The sequence below is a fragment of the Cyprinodon variegatus genome, unplaced genomic scaffold, assembly GCF_000732505.1.
Source record: "Cyprinodon variegatus isolate N-32 unplaced genomic scaffold, C_variegatus-1.0 Scaffold373, whole genome shotgun sequence".
NCBI lineage: Eukaryota > Metazoa > Chordata > Actinopteri > Cyprinodontiformes > Cyprinodontidae > Cyprinodon > Cyprinodon variegatus.
In genome coordinates this window covers 643,200-659,534 of record NW_015150826.1, presented here as the reverse complement: position 1 = coordinate 659,534, position 16,335 = coordinate 643,200, and the positions used below count along the sequence as shown (strand labels likewise).

Sequence of the window (16,335 nt, the reverse complement as noted above, 5' to 3'; positions counted from 1 at the left end):
TTAGAATATTGTTCTGCTGCTTTTTGCTTTGCTTGTCAGGGTTTTGGCTCACGTCTCAGATACCATGAATTAGTGAATGATGGAGTCAGTCTTTAGCAAAACGCACTGAACAAGTTTTTAAAATATGTGTAGAAAACAGTGAAATCTTCTCTGGCCAGATGTGCTCAGCACCCCGAAACATCTGGTCCTTGAATCGCCCCTGCCTGCAGCTCTGTGATGAAAGTAGGAGGGAACTGAGACATGAAACCGGCAAACCAACTGGCGGAGGGGCTGACCTGGAACCGCATCAATAACTATCCCACCCCCACATAAACAGCTGCTGTCGCCTCCCAGCGCACGGCTGCAGTCAAACTTCAGGTGAGGAAAAAATCAGAGCAGAAGTCATCAGGACAGCAGGATGGCCACCGAGCGCAGCGGGACGCCGCTAGAAGACAGCGATCAGCTGCTCCCATCAGACCCGGAGCTGGGAGGTCACATCCCGAAGAGGCATGCCCGGGTCACCGTGAAGTACAACAGGAAGGAGCTGCAGCGGCGGCTGGACGTGGAGAAGTGGATCGATGAGAGTCTGGACCGGCTGTACCGGGGTCAGGTGGGTCCACAGCTGCTCCTCCTCAGCAGTTATTGGAGAGAGCTGTCATTAAAAGGGTCCCAGTGATCTTTGGGGTGTTGAGGTGGGGGGTCATCTCCTTACAAGGCATTCTTTCCACAATAAGCCGGGTTCCTCTCATAGATCGGATCTTCCTGTCCTTAAATGGACATGATGGGACATAAAGGCTGACGGGGAGTAAGCATCAGGGAAAATGTGTTTTTGAATCCATCTTACCAGTTTGCTTTGTGAAATCAGACTGGATGGTTTTCAGAAGTCGGATTCCAGTGATAAGAACAAACAGGACACACTGGAGTCCTTATCATCACAGCTGAAACATTTCCTGCCAGCAAGCAGTGCCTCAGATAAAACCAAGACTTAAAGGAAAAGTCATATTCAGAAAATAGAAATGAAAAGGAAATTATAACATCCTGTTCAATAAATGATCAATGTTTTTAATTAAGAGTAATTATAATTTGAATGTGCTTTACTGGAGGGATCCATGTTTGTGAAGAACACTACTGCCACCTACTGGTTTGTGACGTCACGGTGCGGTATTAGCTGTTGATCAAGTCCCAGTGCTGTATCTGGTGTTTGTCACAACGCCCTATTATCCAAGTCATCTTGAAAACATTCTTTTTCCAAATGTTGGCTACATATTACGTGATTTTTCTCTGGCCAGAAGTTCGGTGGCAAATCCTCCCTCTTCAAGTTGGCGATCCAACGACCAACCTGTCAATGGAGGATCAGGAATAGTAAAGGTGGAATAACTCTTTTTTTTTTCACTTTTACCGGATGTATTCCAGCATCCAACTGCCATGCACATGGGCATTGTCAGTTTCACTATAGCTCTGGTGAATTTCAATGGTGAAGTCCTCTGGAAATCTTCAATAATTGTTGTTGATTGCAGAAGTGTCTAGTAGTTCCCATTAATTTAGCTTGGAAAGCGAGGAGAATGGCGCTAGGCTTACCGCACCGTGACGTCACTGCTGGAAGATGACAGGAGGGAGGCGTTACTATATTTGGGCAAAAATGGCCGCTCCCAGCCTCAGTGATCGCAACGAAAAATATTGTTTTTATTTATTTACTGATTAATGCTAAATTAATTAAATAACAGTGAACGTGTTAGTTTTAGGTATAAATGATTATCCATTCATTATTCTTTGCTGACTGGACTTTTCCTTTAAGAATATGTCCCCACAGAGGACAGAACTAGAAGAGACATGGCGTCCTCCAGGACTCCAGTCCTGTTTGTGCCTAGATCCAGTCACACAAACTAGAAGCTCAGACGACTGGTGTGGATGGCTGGTTTCTCCACACAAACAGTACAATGGCTGATTGTTTAAAGATAAGCAGGCTGTGTTACAGTGTGAAACACCCTCCAGATGTCTGCAGTTTGTGACTTTTCTCAGTGGGGTGAGGAAAGGTCAAAGTTTCTGTTACTCTGCAGGAAGACATCTTATTTCATCAGCCAAAATATTCTGACCTCTTTTCTTTCATAAAAGATCCAGAAACTGGTCAAGAGCACAAAAAAAAAAAAAAAATGCACAACACTTGAACACTACCAGTCCTCCCAGGGACTGATCTTTTATTTGAATGTTTCCAATTGGTTGCAGAGCTTCTGGTGCTGAATGAATGTTTATTATGACCCACAGAAATCAGAAGGTCATGGTATTTTTTTGTATCTCATTTCTACATTTAGTTATTTTTTACAGTGACTGACATTTTTCTTCTCCTGTTTATTTTGCTTTGTTGACTTAAGGAGAGCGACATGCCAGAGGAGGTGAACATTGACGACCTGATCGACCTGCAGACTGATGACGAGCGAGTCCACAAGCTGAAGGTAACTTGTCCCCTGGTCTGTGTTTGTATGTATGTTTCATGCTGAACCAGTGGCATCAGTAGATCCAAGAAGGTGTTACTCTATTAGCATCATAGGTGTGTAAATCTGTCTGAGTCTATAATGTGTTTTTTCTGTTTTAACAGGAACTTCTCCATAACTGCAGTAACAACACACAGGTAGGATTAGAAATTTTTTTGGTTCTGATCATTCTCTCCCAGCCCAACGTTTCTCATCCTGCTGCTTCCTAAACAGTGGCTTGCTGTTCTCCCTTCCCTCAGTTTGAACACAGAAACAACAATTCTTTCTGGAGTCAAACATTGTTCTTTCACTGGTCCAGTTGTAGGCCCAGTTCCTGGATAGTGTCCAGAGAAAAGCTGCAGCTTCAACTGAGAGCAGCTTTATTTTATCATGTCTATAAACAAACCAAAGGGCTATAATTCCTTCCGTCGCTTCTGTTGATAAAAATAGTTTCATGTCCTGAGAAAGATGGACAAAAGGTGACTTCTCTCCAGAAAGAAATCCTGTTTGGTCCAAAAATCAGTTTTCAAAGCTACAGTTTAATGATCCGATTCTGCTGAAAGTGCGAACTCTGGATAGAGCAAACAGAATAACTGACTAATGACAAAGGTGTCAAGTAACAAAGTACAAATACTTTGTTACTTTACTTAAGTAGACACTTTGGCTATCTATACTTTACTAGAGTAATTATCTATTAGACAACTATTTACTTTCATTCCTGACATTTTTTGTTATTATCTCTACCTTCTACTCCTTACGTTTTAAAAATAGATATGCTCCTTTTGTTTCATTTAAGTTCATTTTTGTTATGGCTTGTTGCTATTAAAAAAATTAGAACCATCACAATAATTTGTTCCATCCAGACAATTAATTTCTTTTTGCTGCTCCAACTTTTCTTTCACCACAGACTAAAATAAATGTTTTTTCAAGATGATGCAAATTTAAATTTGGCACTGCAATTAGGTTTAAAACTAAGAAAATTAAATATAAGGAAGTTATCATCCAGAATTGTAGAAAATTTTTCCTTAAATAAAGCTTTTGTCCTTAACATGCATTATTTTTTCTTTTAAACTTTAAGTAGTTTTAAAAATGTTACCTGTAGACTTTTACTTGAGTAAAGAGCTTAAGTTGATACGCTCACTTCTACAAAAGTTTTCTTAAGTGGGATTTATACTTCTACTTGAGTAATAAACATGACACCTCTGTCCTGTTTGTTCTCTACATCACCTTTTGACACCTCTGAGTAATGATTCTAATTCTGGATTGATGTTAAACGGTCGGTGCGTTTTGTATTCTGCTTCTTACAGGCTAAGTAAACCAGTAAATGTGCTTGTTGGGACAGCGTAATGTGGGCTGTCCATTGTTTATAATGACTGGGCTGCTTTTTTCCTGCTCCGTTTTGATTGTTGCTACAACAGAACACATGTGGGTCATTTATTTCTCTGAAGGTGGTTATACATCCTATCTGTTGCCCTGACATACTACAGTACCAGAAAACAATTCAATTCAGTTTATTTATATAGCACCAATTCACAACACATGTCATCTGAAGGCACATTACAGTTCACAGATCATACAGTCAAACTGATTAAAAGTTTTTTCTCTAAGGAAAACGAGTTGATTGCATCGACTCATTGACTCGAAGACAATCCCTCACACTAAGCACGCTTGTAGCGACAGTGGAGAGGAAAAACTCCCTTTTAACAGGAACAAAACCTCCAGCAGAACCAGGCTCAGTGTGAGCGGCCATCTGCTAAAGTCGACCAGGGTTCAAGGAGACAGTTGAACTAACGGTCCTGTTTTAGTCTTGCTCTGTGAGTCTTTTGATGCTAAGAGACAAACTGTCAGCTCATTCACTGCTTTCAACTCTCGTATAGGCACAGCATTGAGTGTGGAACTTGTGTACGTCGACTTTCATTAATACTTTTTCTTACTGTGGCTACCTAACAAGTTTATCTTTCCAACTTACTCACCAACATTTAAATACACACTCATTCAAATACACAATTGCAGGAATTTGGTTAAATGTGGGTGGAGCTTCAGAAGAGCTGTTTTGTTTGTCACCATGGTTTTATAATGGTGTGTTTCAGGTGTTTGTTAGCTGTGCCCTTTTATTGTGGATTCTATGTTTTATAAATGAGAGCCCAGACCTGTACTTCTGTCATGTTCTTCAGTGCACTTCTGTAGCTCCTCCAGAGTGACCATGGGCCTCCCACTTATATGTTCAATTCAAGCTACATGCCATTGGTCATTCACATATAACACATTGAAATTCTATAAATAAATTAAAAACAGATGCAATAAAATATTAAATATGTTTTATTTCTGTGACACCTGCTCTGGTTCCTGTTTCTTTCTCAGACCTTCATCAAGGAACTGGTGGAAAAACTCGTGGGAGTTCATAAGCAGAATGAGCTGCAGAGCGAAGGCATTGAACATCCAATCATCTGCCACAGTGTCCACCGCCATGAGCCCTACCACTTCCACCACGCACAGCCCCACATCCACCACACGCAACGCCACAACCAGAGTCTCTGATGAGCCCATCCAGGTTCAGCTCGCAGACAAACAGACGTTGGACCAGGCGGTTCTGGGATTAATATTGATTCAAATATACTGACCCAGTTCCAATGTATGACTCTGCTGCTGAGTCAGGCTTACTGAGTAGAAAGGCATTAAAACAGAACCACCCAGCCTAAGATAGAAGGGAAACAGAACCAAACTAAGCTAAGTAATCCAACTAAGCAGTAACCCAATATCTTTAATGATTAAAAAGTAAGACTAATTCATTTAGCAATTATGACTTATGTGTTATCTTTTGTATTAATGTTCATTCTGTCTCTAACACTAATGGACTCATATATTCCCCATTGAATGCCCTAAAAAATAGCAGAATCTGTACTTCTTAAAGGAACTAAGTGGTTACCTGAGGAAACTCACCCTTTGATCTTTAAGCCCCATTTACACTACCCTTTTAAAACTGTGCCGAGATCGGTCCAAGCACAGTAACCAAGATACCTGTTGAGTGTAAATGGCAATGGCAATGTAAAAAAAAAACTGAACCAGACTGTGCCAGATACAACTGAACCTCACTACACTAGTTCTAGTTCAACAGTCAGGCTTGGCGCGGCTCAGTTCTGGCTCAGTTCTCTGATAACAAAAAGCGTATGAGCAGAATGCGTCATCTCCTATTTACAATCAGCTTACAGTAGTTGGTGGTAACGCACATTGGTAAGTTGCTTGCCACCTGCCGCAAAACAGAACTGTAAACAACAATCGAAATCTTCTCAACACTACATTTTGTAAAATAGCTTCAAAAGAGTGTGGTGCAACTTGGGATTACAACAAGACTGAAGCTATTATTTTGATTTGGGCAAACAGCGCTATACAGGGAATGTTGGACAGAGCAAAAGTCACAAAGCTTTCCTACTAGAGAGCAGTAGTACTGTAGATTGACACTAGGAGGCGAGGAACCGTGCTAGCTTGATGTGTAAACATTCGTAAGGAACCAAGCTCAGCATACTTAACTGTTCAGAGCTCGGTCCGTACTCAGCACAGCTCAGTTTTCAGATGGTAGTGTAAATAGGGCTATTGACTTCCTATATTAGATCTAAAAGCTCCCATTATTTTCCAACCTCATGGACCAATTGTTCTTGTTGCTGCTTGTCACCAAGTGATAACTTTAATCAGTAAATTAGAAGGGAAAGTATTTGCAGGTGGAAGAGCAGAGAGTCTGGATTCCTGTTGGATGGTCTGACTGCTTGCTGCTGTTTAGACCACAGACTTAGTCTACCATAACGTTTCTGATGGACTAGACTGAATGTCTCAGCCCACTGCTTCTCAGCCACCCATGACCCAACAACTTGTTCTCCACTGTTCCTTCATCGGACCTTGTAGACACATGGTCCACTGGAGACCAGAAGAACCCCACCTGAACTGCTGCTTTGGAGGCTTGCTGAAAAAATGGCTACTTCCGGCCCATCAACAGATATCCTTAGATTTAAACAACTTCTATTGTCATTTTATATACAGAGTATATAGAGTGTCTACAAAACAAAATTTCGTACAGATTTCCAGACAGTAAATGAACATTCCTACTCCTAACATCATCGTGTTGCTGATGTTATGTCTGTTGGGTGTTTAACATTAGATGAAATTTGTTCAGGATGGCTGATTGATGATGAGCTGTGGTCAAAAACATCTAATTAGATCAATCCATGGATATGGATAGGACATTTTTCAAATTGTTACAAATATTTTTAACTGCTCCTGAACTCTAGCCTTTAATAAATATATTATATAACTTTTTCACTTTTGTTTGAGTTTTTAGTTTTAATCTCCTTAATAGCTGTAGGAAAAATATCCTCTGTTTCCAGGTAAATGATCAGAAATGTATTTAGAGTAGAGGCTGTGCACACTCTGATATATCTGTCTCTTCACATGTTTTTATTTGTTTTGATGTGAGGAGAGGTTCTGCTATCAGCAGCATTAATATGTCCTTGATCAGATTACACTGGAAAAAAAGGGTTTAAAAAAAGTTAAATTTTTTTTAGATAAGTGTTTTTGCACCTATTGATCCCCCCCCCCCTCCCTTTTAAAACATAGATTATCTTCTTTAGTTGGCAAATAGTCTGAATTGTCTGCTCATGTAAAAAGCATAATTCCTTTCAAGAAGAATCCACTTATTTATATTTCAGTTTTTGTAGTGTGGGTATCCAGCTCATGTTTCCCTGGAGAAAAACTGACATAAACCAGATCTCCTTTTGGGCATGATGTTTTCTCCCTGCTTTGTGGTAAAACAAACAAGCAGAAGCTTGTCTGATTAGAAGTCATCTTCCAGCTGCCCAACGATGCCCGGACAGGCAGAGGAGGCTTTCCTGTAGTAATCTCAGAAAGACAAACATCCTAAAAACTTCTCACATTTGCTGCTTTACAGTTTATACTCCCTTACAGATTTTTTCCCTCTCTGCTTTTTTTTTCTTCCTGAAAATCAAGAAGAGTTTAATATCAGAATAAGATAACCTAAATAAATCCAAAATTTTTTTTTATTTACACTGCAAAAATTTAAATGCCGTAATTAAGTTTTTCTTACAGTTATTTCATATATTGGAATTGAGGTAAGTACGGCACTGGAACAAGACCGTTTTATAATTAAAATAAGAAAAAAACAATTGCATTGTATTTTTTTAAGTGTATATTTATAGTGTATAAATAGTGTATAATTATAAGAGTGATAATACTCATACCATTGGCAAATCATCTTATTTACCTTTTCAAATTAAGGCTAAATACGCTTAATTTAAGAAATTTGCACTTATTTGTAGAGTGTTTTTGCAGTGTACTGAGAGAAAAACTATTTAATGCAACAAATTTTAGTTGGCCTTATTTTTCTTAACTGGAGTCCTGCTCCTGTATAATGTGGTTCTGGGTTCTTTTATGTTGTTTTGCCAACTTGTGAATACAGGTTTTCACTGTGGCTTACCAAACTTTTTAAAGCCCTAAATATGGCAGATTTTTTGCATGGAAAATTGGAACAGCTCTCTGCATTTATTACCATTGCTTGGTTTCATAACATTGTTACCTTGTGGATGATCAGAAACATTTAAGAACATTGCTGTTTATTAATCAATAACTGCAGAGAACTGCTAGAAACCATTAAAATAACTTTTTTCTTGTTGCAAGGCCTATGAGAAGCAGCTAAAGACTGAGACAAAACAGCTTAAATAATTCAGTTACATTTCCTTCAAAAAGCGTTATTTATTAGATTAGATTAGATTAAACTTCATTGTCATTACACATGTACAGTTATAAGGCAACGGAATGCGGTTTAGGTCTAACCAGAAGTACAATAGCAGCAAGTGCAGGATAAATAATGGTTCCATAAATACAGGACATGGGCTTCTACTGAATAAATATAGGGATGAATACTATTATAAACAGAATTTTACTAATATAATATAATATATAGATAACTAGTGTTATGAAAGAAATTTACAGCTGGATATGGACCGAATATAATATACAGGTGGATATTACTATAAAAAGGGTTTTTACAGTTATGTACAATAGCATAATATACTATTATGCTATTGTGTTATTGTGCATAAAAAATTAAAAAAAAACTAAGGATTACAACACACAATAACCAATTTTCATGCTATTATTTTTTTTCCCATTTTCCCCCTACATCATCTCTGCTTCTTGGAGAATTTCAAGAGTTGACAAATCCCACTTCCTGACATGAAATAAAAATGACTAAAGATCATAATCCCTCCAACTGTTACCCCAACCTAAGTTAATCTCTTGAATAAGATCAGATTTCTTTCTTTATGATCATTTTAATTATCCTCCACCTAATTTTAAGTAATTCTCACCGTTTTTGGATACCTAAATGGAAAAGGAAATAACTAAGGAACTGTACGGCCAAATTACAGGTGTAATACATAATTTTAAAGCTAACACCTTATAGTTTCTAAAAACATAAAGGAAAACTGTGAGTAAAACACAGCTTAAACTGCATCAGTTCAACAGTGACTCAATGTTTTTTTTCTTTCTTTATTGAAGAGCAGTAAAAATGCTTGAAAATAAGCCTTTGTCGTTTTATTATATTTATTCTTCATCATGTAAACCAGAACTGCACAGCATTTCAGCCATCTAGGTATAACACTTCCAGAGCTATGAAACTTTTAACTTCTGGTGTCACCAGCATCTCCAGACCTCTCCAAATGTGCCACATCATTCCAAATCTGCTTATTGCTTTTACACAGTAATTTTACCCCATTAATCTCACTGAAGCATTTTGATGGCCATAAATTTTTTTATGCATATATCTTTCTTCTTTTTTTCATTTTGATCTGATGATTGACTGGTGAGTATCTTTCATTGTTATGAAAGCTTATAATAGCTTAATAAAAAGCTTGTTGTAAACCTTATTTAATTGGCTACAAAGCCAAATGTGGCATGTGGTCTTAACCAGTATCAGCAGGACTCTATGAGGCATTATATCACACTGCTTGGTGTGTCTCCCTCCAGCCGTCTGAAAGGGGTTGAAGAAGCCTACGCACCAGAACCACCAGGTACCGGAACAGCTTCTTTCCCACAGCTTTCACACTCAGGAGCGCCTCCTGACACAATTATAAGGACTGTATCCCCCCCATACAATAATAACATATTGATTGTCCCAAGGGCATAGGTTTGATTTCAACTTTGGTAGGGACACTATTGGTCTGATGTCACTTGTCCTAGGCAAAAATATGCATGCTCCATTTGTTATGCTTGAAGTGAAAATCAGGGTATATTTCATTTAAAAAGAAAAGCAGTATTTCTTGTTACATTTATACACATTTTTTAAGCACACACACTAGATGCTGTTTGTCAATGTTTGAAGCATCACTGAATGAATGTGGAATTAGGACTATTTTCCGCTTTGAAAAGGTTTACATTTGAAATTACCAGCAACTAAAACAGTAGGTAAATCTGTGCGTCTTTAACCAAATATAGTGTAAATGTGTCTGTTATATGTGGATTTATCCTATTTTTCTTTTGAAGATATAGAATTCTGCAGAGGTAAACTTGTCTTATAAATGTTCTATTTGTATCATTAAAATACGCAAAATAATAGATTCAAAGGACGTCAAATTTATCTACATTCAATTCAGTTTATTTATATAGCGCCAATTCACAACACAAGTCATCTCAAGGCACTTTACAGTTCAACCAGATCATACAGTCAAATTGAGTCAAAGTTTTCTATCTAAGAAAACCAGTGGATTGCATTGACTCAAATACAAACCCTCACACTAAGCATACTTGTAGCGACAGAAGAGACGGAAAAGCTACCTTTTAACTAGGGGTGTAAATCACACCCATCATAGCAATTCGATTTAGTATCGATTTCCTGACCCAACGATTCGATTATTTTTGATACTCAAGAATACAGCGCGATATGATTCGATTAATTGGTTCTTTTTTTTTAACACCTTACAGGCTAGGCAATGTTTCAAATTTTAAATAAATCAATCAAAGCTGTAATATCATTATGCATTTTTTTGAGAAACAACAGCAAATAACAGAAGTAGAAAAGTTGCACTCCACCTATTCCTATTAAAACCTCATTGACTGAAAAATAATAATGCCCCTGCGTTATAGATTCTGAAAGGCCTTGCATTAGAAAATACTGCACAAAATCAGTGCAATGAGTGCAATTCAATACCTCGGCTCCAGACGTCCCCACCCCCTCCACAGACGCCCCAGCTGATCAGGGCTAAACCGACATTTAAAGAGGTCCGTGTGTGGTCTGAGGGTGCCATGGAGACTCTCCAAGACTGTTTTGAATGCTCTGACTGGAACATCTTCAAGGCTGCAGCAACATATGGCAACTTATTAAATATTGATGAGTATGCTATGACTGTGTCAGCCTACATCAACAAATACATAGAGGATGCCAGCATCAAAAAGAACATCACCACCCAGCCCAACCAACCCCTCTGGATAAATGGAGAGGTTCGAAAAATCGCTAAAAGCACAGGACTCAGCTTTCAAGTCTGGTGATAAAGAGGCACTGAGAACAGCGTGTGCCAACTTAAACTGTGCCATCAGATCAGCGAAGCAGAACCACAGCCAGAAAACCCAGGATCTTTTCCATGATGACAGCAACACCAGGAGCATGTAGAAAGGCATTCGGATGACCACGGACTACAACACCATCTCTGCTGCTCTCCACCTGAGCCTGGCACACCTGAAAGAGAAGAACACCCATGTGCGGATGCTGTTCCTGGACTTCAGTTCAGCTTTCAACACCATCATCTCACAGCATCTGATGGGCAAACTGGAACAGCTGGGCTTCAATACAACTCTTTGAAATTGGCTGCTAGACTTCCTCACCAACAGATCTCAGTCAGTCCGGGTCGGACAGAACACCTCTGATGTCATCAGTCTAAGCACAGGTTCCCCTCAGGGCTGCGTCCTGAGCCCCTTTGCGGTTCACCCTAATGACACATGACTGCGTCCCCAGGTTCACCACCAATCACATCGTGAATTTTGCAGATGACACCACGGTGGTGGGCCTCATCAGTGATGACAACGACCAGAACTACAGAGAGGAGGTGGAGCAGCTGGTGGATTGGTGCAGAGATAACCGTCTGATCCAGAACGTAGAGAAGACCAAGGAGATCATCTTGGACTTCAGGAAGAACTGGTCTAACCACGCTCCACTGGTCATCAACAGCTCAGCTGTAGAGGTGGTCAGCAGCACCAAATTCCTGGGGATGCACATCACAGACACCCTCACCTGGACTGTAAAAGCCACCTCACTGATCAAAAGGGCACAAAAGTGCATGTTCTTCTTGCGGAGGATGAGGAGAGCCAACCTGGCCCCACCCATCCTCCCCACCTTCTACAGAAGCACCATAGAGATACTTCTGGCCAGCTCTCAATGTGTGGTGTGGAGGCTGCAGCACCTCAGACTGGAAGAAGGTGAGAAGAGTAGTAAGAACAGTAGAGAAGATCATCCGGGCTCCTCTTCCCTCCAATAAAGGCATTTCATCCCAGCGCTGCGTGTCCCATTATAAATGACCTTCACACCCCCACCAGGGACTGTTCTCCCTGCTGCCCTCTGGGAAGAGGCTTTGAAGCATCCGATGCAGGTCCAGCAGATTACGTAACAGTTTCTTCCCCACTGCCATTAGACTGCTGAATATTGTGTAAAATTGGTTATTTTTATTTATATAATAGAAATTTATTTATTAATTAGATTAATTAGAATTTTAAATATTAAATCGTATAGTTAGAGGGTCTCAGGTTATCCTAAGCTATCTCTATAGTTATGCTACTGTTATGCATTTGGTAGTGACAGAGCTACCGTAGTTACGTGTGACATAAGAACGTCAAGAAGGCTGATGGAGCAGTTATGTTGAGTAAATAAAAGTTCACATTCTCCTAGACCGCCTCATTATTTATTCACCAGGAAGATGGTAGAAGATATAACAAAAAGTGGTGATGAGAACATCTGAGCCTTCAACATGTTCTGTGCTCTGCTTATTGTCATCCACAGGTAGTTGTTATTGATAGGTGGGCGTGGTCCTGCAGTCAGCTGAAGGACGCCAGAGTGTTAAAACAATGTGGTACGCCTAGGCCTCTCTCCTGTCAACAGTCCTCTGAAACCTGATGTTTTCGATTCCTTATTCTAACCTGTCTCCTGTCTTCCTTAGCATGTTGAGCTCTGGATTGCTCACCCGCCTGACTCCGTGCTCTGAAGACTGGTCTCTGAATCCCTTCTGCTCTTCTTCTCTACTAAGAAGAAGGAGTAACAAAGAGCGGTTGGCTGAAGATTGAGCTCCTGAATCGGATCAACAGTGAAATAGGTACCGCTAACTCAGCAGAGCTTGAATAGTCAGCTTTAAACTAACTTTAAACGACTTTATCTAAAATAAAACAGCCATAAGTAAGTAGTAAATAAGTAATGTTTATTCATATAGTACTTTTCACAGATATAGTGGTCATAAAGTGCTTCACAAAATTACAATACAAATAGTAATGAATTTACAGTCACAAAAGACACCATCATAAAACTGTCCTTAATCTAATAGGAACCTTTTCCAGGGAGCTTTTTCAATAAAAAAAATTCAGAAATATCACTGAGTTTACTTTAGCCCAAAAAGGCCTTGTTTTTGTTTAGAAAACATGCTAATTAAAACGGCCGAACGGGTCCACCTCTTTGGAATGGGGGTCGTTTGGCTTCTTTAGTTAGCCTGCAATACCCCAAGCTGAAATCTGAGTCCGGCCCCTCTGTTAAAGGTTGTTTTTTCTTTCTTAACATAGATGGCTTCCTTCATGCCCCTCTCCAATCACTTATTTTCTTTTCCAAAATGTGAACGTTCTTGCCCTAAAACGAATGTCCTTTGTTGATAAGGCCTATTTAGGCTCTGCATATAGCCTGGATTTCAACGCTATTCCTAACACTTTGAGAAAGCTTCCTGGATGGGAAGCGAAATGTCTTCAAACTTTGAAACAAAATTTTGGAATGACTATGACCTGGATGACCGAGAATCTTCATCAGCAAACAAACATTTATATGTCCCGTCCTCCAAGCTGACCACAATTAAATGCTGCTTGAGAGGGCGACAGGTCCTCACTTGCTGTGGAGGGCCTTATAAACCACTTAAACCGATTTCAGATGGGAATTGATATGGCCAACCCTCTATGGGCATGTGCAAATGTAGTGAATAGCAGGTGGGGGGGAGGTTGGGAAAAGCCCTTCGTCAAAAACTGCTTAAAGTGCAGTGTTACAGTTTGAAGCATGATTATACAACATTCAGCTGAGGCTGTTTGTCAAATTATAATTTCATAAGTCATTTTTTTTAACAACTTCTTTATATTATTATCATTATCAATAGTATTATTATGGAACAAACAATTTCAACCATGAATTAATACCAACATTAGGATACCCACTCTAAGGTAGTTCTCACAGCAATCCAGCAGATGTCACCATTCAAAAACTATATAAAATGTATTGAGCATTGTGTTGAGTTTTGGCCAGTTGTGTCAGATTGGTTCATTGGTTCACGAGGCTACAATTTGCCATCACTTATATTAACTTGTTTGATGTCTGATTAAATAGGCAGGTGGTAAGCATGTGCACTAATAAGAGGCTCTGAGCTGCACAGTGGGGAGAATGAGTGATAATGATGCCAGGAGCAGAGCTGAATGTAAACAAATCAGCTGCTTTTTAGAATTATGGTAGTTGCGCTTGTTTATTTCCCATTTGGTACATTGTGATTAGCGGAGACTTACCCTGAGGAGTTTTGTTTTTGACAGCCATCTTAGATTTAATCTTTGTCTTTAGGACGAAAACTATTATTAGTCTTAGTTGCATTTTAGTCATTACAATATGTGATAGTTTTAGTCGGTTTCAGTTTGCTAATATTTAAAATGCGTTTGGTCTAGTTTTAGTCAGTTTTATGTTGCAAAAAAGTTAACCTTTACAATTTTGAATAACAACCAGATTCTTTACCAGACTGACAGTTCTTGCCTAGATACTACAATAGCTGGGTATAGAATGCTGCCATGCAGTTCATCATTGCTGTTGGGCAAGAAACTTTATAGAATTCGAATAAACTTTTTAACTGAATTAATGCCCTACTTTACACTAAAGTGTCTCACAAAAGTTAATTAAAACTCACACCCATAACTCTCAAGATTTCGTCAACAAAGATCCATGTTTAGCTCTTCAGTTCTTGTTTTTGTCATAAACGGCCCTATGCCTTGCCACCCATGTGAAAAATGTAATGCTTTACCAGTTAAGATGGACACCAGCCTCCCTGATATCAAGCAGTTTCATAGTAAACAAATAATAAAAACGGCTGGATAGAGGAAAATTGGCAAATTCTCTAGTAGAAATTTTGGTTATGGCTGACTCTTTTCATTTATCTTCTGATGACACATAGGTGTTTTGGACATAAGTAGAACACCATTGCAGCATTGTTGCAGCTGTGGACACCCCATGTAGTCTCATCAGTCCAACTCAACATTTCTCAACCTCTTAAACTCTCGCTCTTGTTTTTAGTAAGTATGAACACTGGGTGGGAGTAGAGGGGCATCTTGCTGCTGACTCAGAAAGTAAGGACAGCAGCAGCTCATCGTCAAAGAAGTTCAGTTCTTCAACTGAAATCTTTCTCTGGGGATTAATGATGAAGGAAGAATGGAATTTCTTCTCAAGGCTGTTGCTTTGTTTTCTGTGCTCTAAGATGAGCACTCACACAAACACAGAGAGAAAAGCTGCAGCCCTCCTCCACTGGGTGGGGGGTGGGGTGCCGGATGGGCTCTATGGTTAAGGTGAGGGAGGTGTGCTAGAGGTGCTCGAGGTTCGGAGGGGGGGGTTTCCTCAGGAAAACATATCACCTTCTACCACAATAGAGAGCATCAGGAAGCCAGAGGCAGCCTCAGTGCTCTCCTGAGTCACTTTCAGACATGCTCTTAAAGACATCAGTGTCCCTCACACACACACACGCGCGCACACACACCCCTCAACCTGCACCACCAGCAATCTGCAGGATGACACCGAGCTGAACCACAGCACAGCAGAGTGTTCAGGTAAGTCTTCTGACTCGCTGAGGAATTTCTTCCTCTCATGTGGTTTATTAGATGTTTTAAACCTTTACAGTTGGATATTTAATTCAGAGTTAAATATCTGAGAAGTAGAGTTCTCAGAATTCATAAAAAGTCTTATGCTTCATTTCAAAGAAAAGGAAAATGTAAACAGGGAGACATCTGTCTGTCCTCTTGCTATTTCTTGTTGAGGTCAAGCTTTAAATATTTGAAACCTCAGATCCCAGTGAATCCTTTCCAGTCTTTCAATCCTTTGAATTGCTTTTGAAGGCTGCTGTTTGTATTTGTCATGGACAGTTTCTCTCCTTCTTCATCTTTTTATAACGGAAAAGGTTCTGCTCCCTTCATGGAATCTTGAATTTCTACAGTTGTTTACTCAATAAAGATCTGAGTTAGGTTTGTTGTATTTGCTCCTCTTAACATTATTTTACTACCATGAAAGGGCTGCAGAGCGAATGTCTGGAACTGGAAACGTTCTGACTTTGGCTCAATGCTGCAAACAGAAGGAGAAAAAAAAAAAATCAAACCAGTCATGGTCAATAGCAAATTCTGGTTTTAATGCCTTTAATAACTTTATTTTGCATGTGTAAACCCTAAACTTTATTTTATAAATTGATTTAAAAAAAACAACTAAGCAGATTCACCTGATTTACTTATTTTAGACCAAGTAAACCAAGTCAAATCTAATTGAGTAAAGAATAACTTCTGTCTGTCTGTCTGTCTGTCTGTCTGTCTGTCTGTCTGTCTGTCTGTCTGTCTGTCTGTCTGTCTGTCTGTCTGT

At 39.5% G+C, this 16,335-nt stretch overlaps 2 protein-coding genes across 3 annotated transcripts in view; both read left to right on the top strand.

The window, feature by feature from the left end:
• Nucleotides 1-300: 300 nt before the first annotated feature.
• Nucleotides 301-6,746, top strand: LOC107092270 (protein phosphatase 1 regulatory subunit 14A-like). Its single transcript, XM_015386638.1, has 4 exons — nucleotides 301-589; nucleotides 2,349-2,429; nucleotides 2,573-2,605; nucleotides 4,809-6,746. Exons 1-4 carry the CDS (start codon nucleotides 398-400, stop codon nucleotides 4,983-4,985), a joined length of 483 nt encoding a protein of 160 aa, XP_015242124.1. The 5' UTR covers nucleotides 301-397; the 3' UTR covers nucleotides 4,986-6,746.
• An 8,632-nt stretch (nucleotides 6,747-15,378) lies between these two features.
• Nucleotides 15,379-16,335, top strand: part of LOC107092268 (exocyst complex component 3-like) — a 14,908-nt gene continuing 13,951 nt past the window's right edge. The window contains exons 1-2 of one of the 2 annotated variants that reach the window (XM_015386636.1): nucleotides 15,395-15,539; nucleotides 15,887-15,946. The gene's annotated coding sequence lies outside the window, so the exon portion shown is untranslated. Of the gene's footprint in view, nucleotides 15,540-15,886; nucleotides 15,947-16,335 lie in introns of both variants that reach the window. The other variant, XM_015386635.1, reaches the window with a different exon arrangement.

Bases quoted from the DNA above. Each gene is read 5' to 3' on its own strand.
- LOC107092270 (XM_015386638.1), top strand. From the start codon at position 398: ATGGCCACCGAGCGCAGCGGGACGCCGCTAGAAGACAGCGATCAGCTG. The intron at 590-2,348 runs GTGGGTCCACAG...TGTTGACTTAAG, and splicing joins ACCGGCTGTACCGGGGTCAG to GAGAGCGACATGCCAGAGGA. The intron at 2,606-4,808 runs GTAGGATTAGAA...TTTCTTTCTCAG, and splicing joins ACTGCAGTAACAACACACAG to ACCTTCATCAAGGAACTGGT.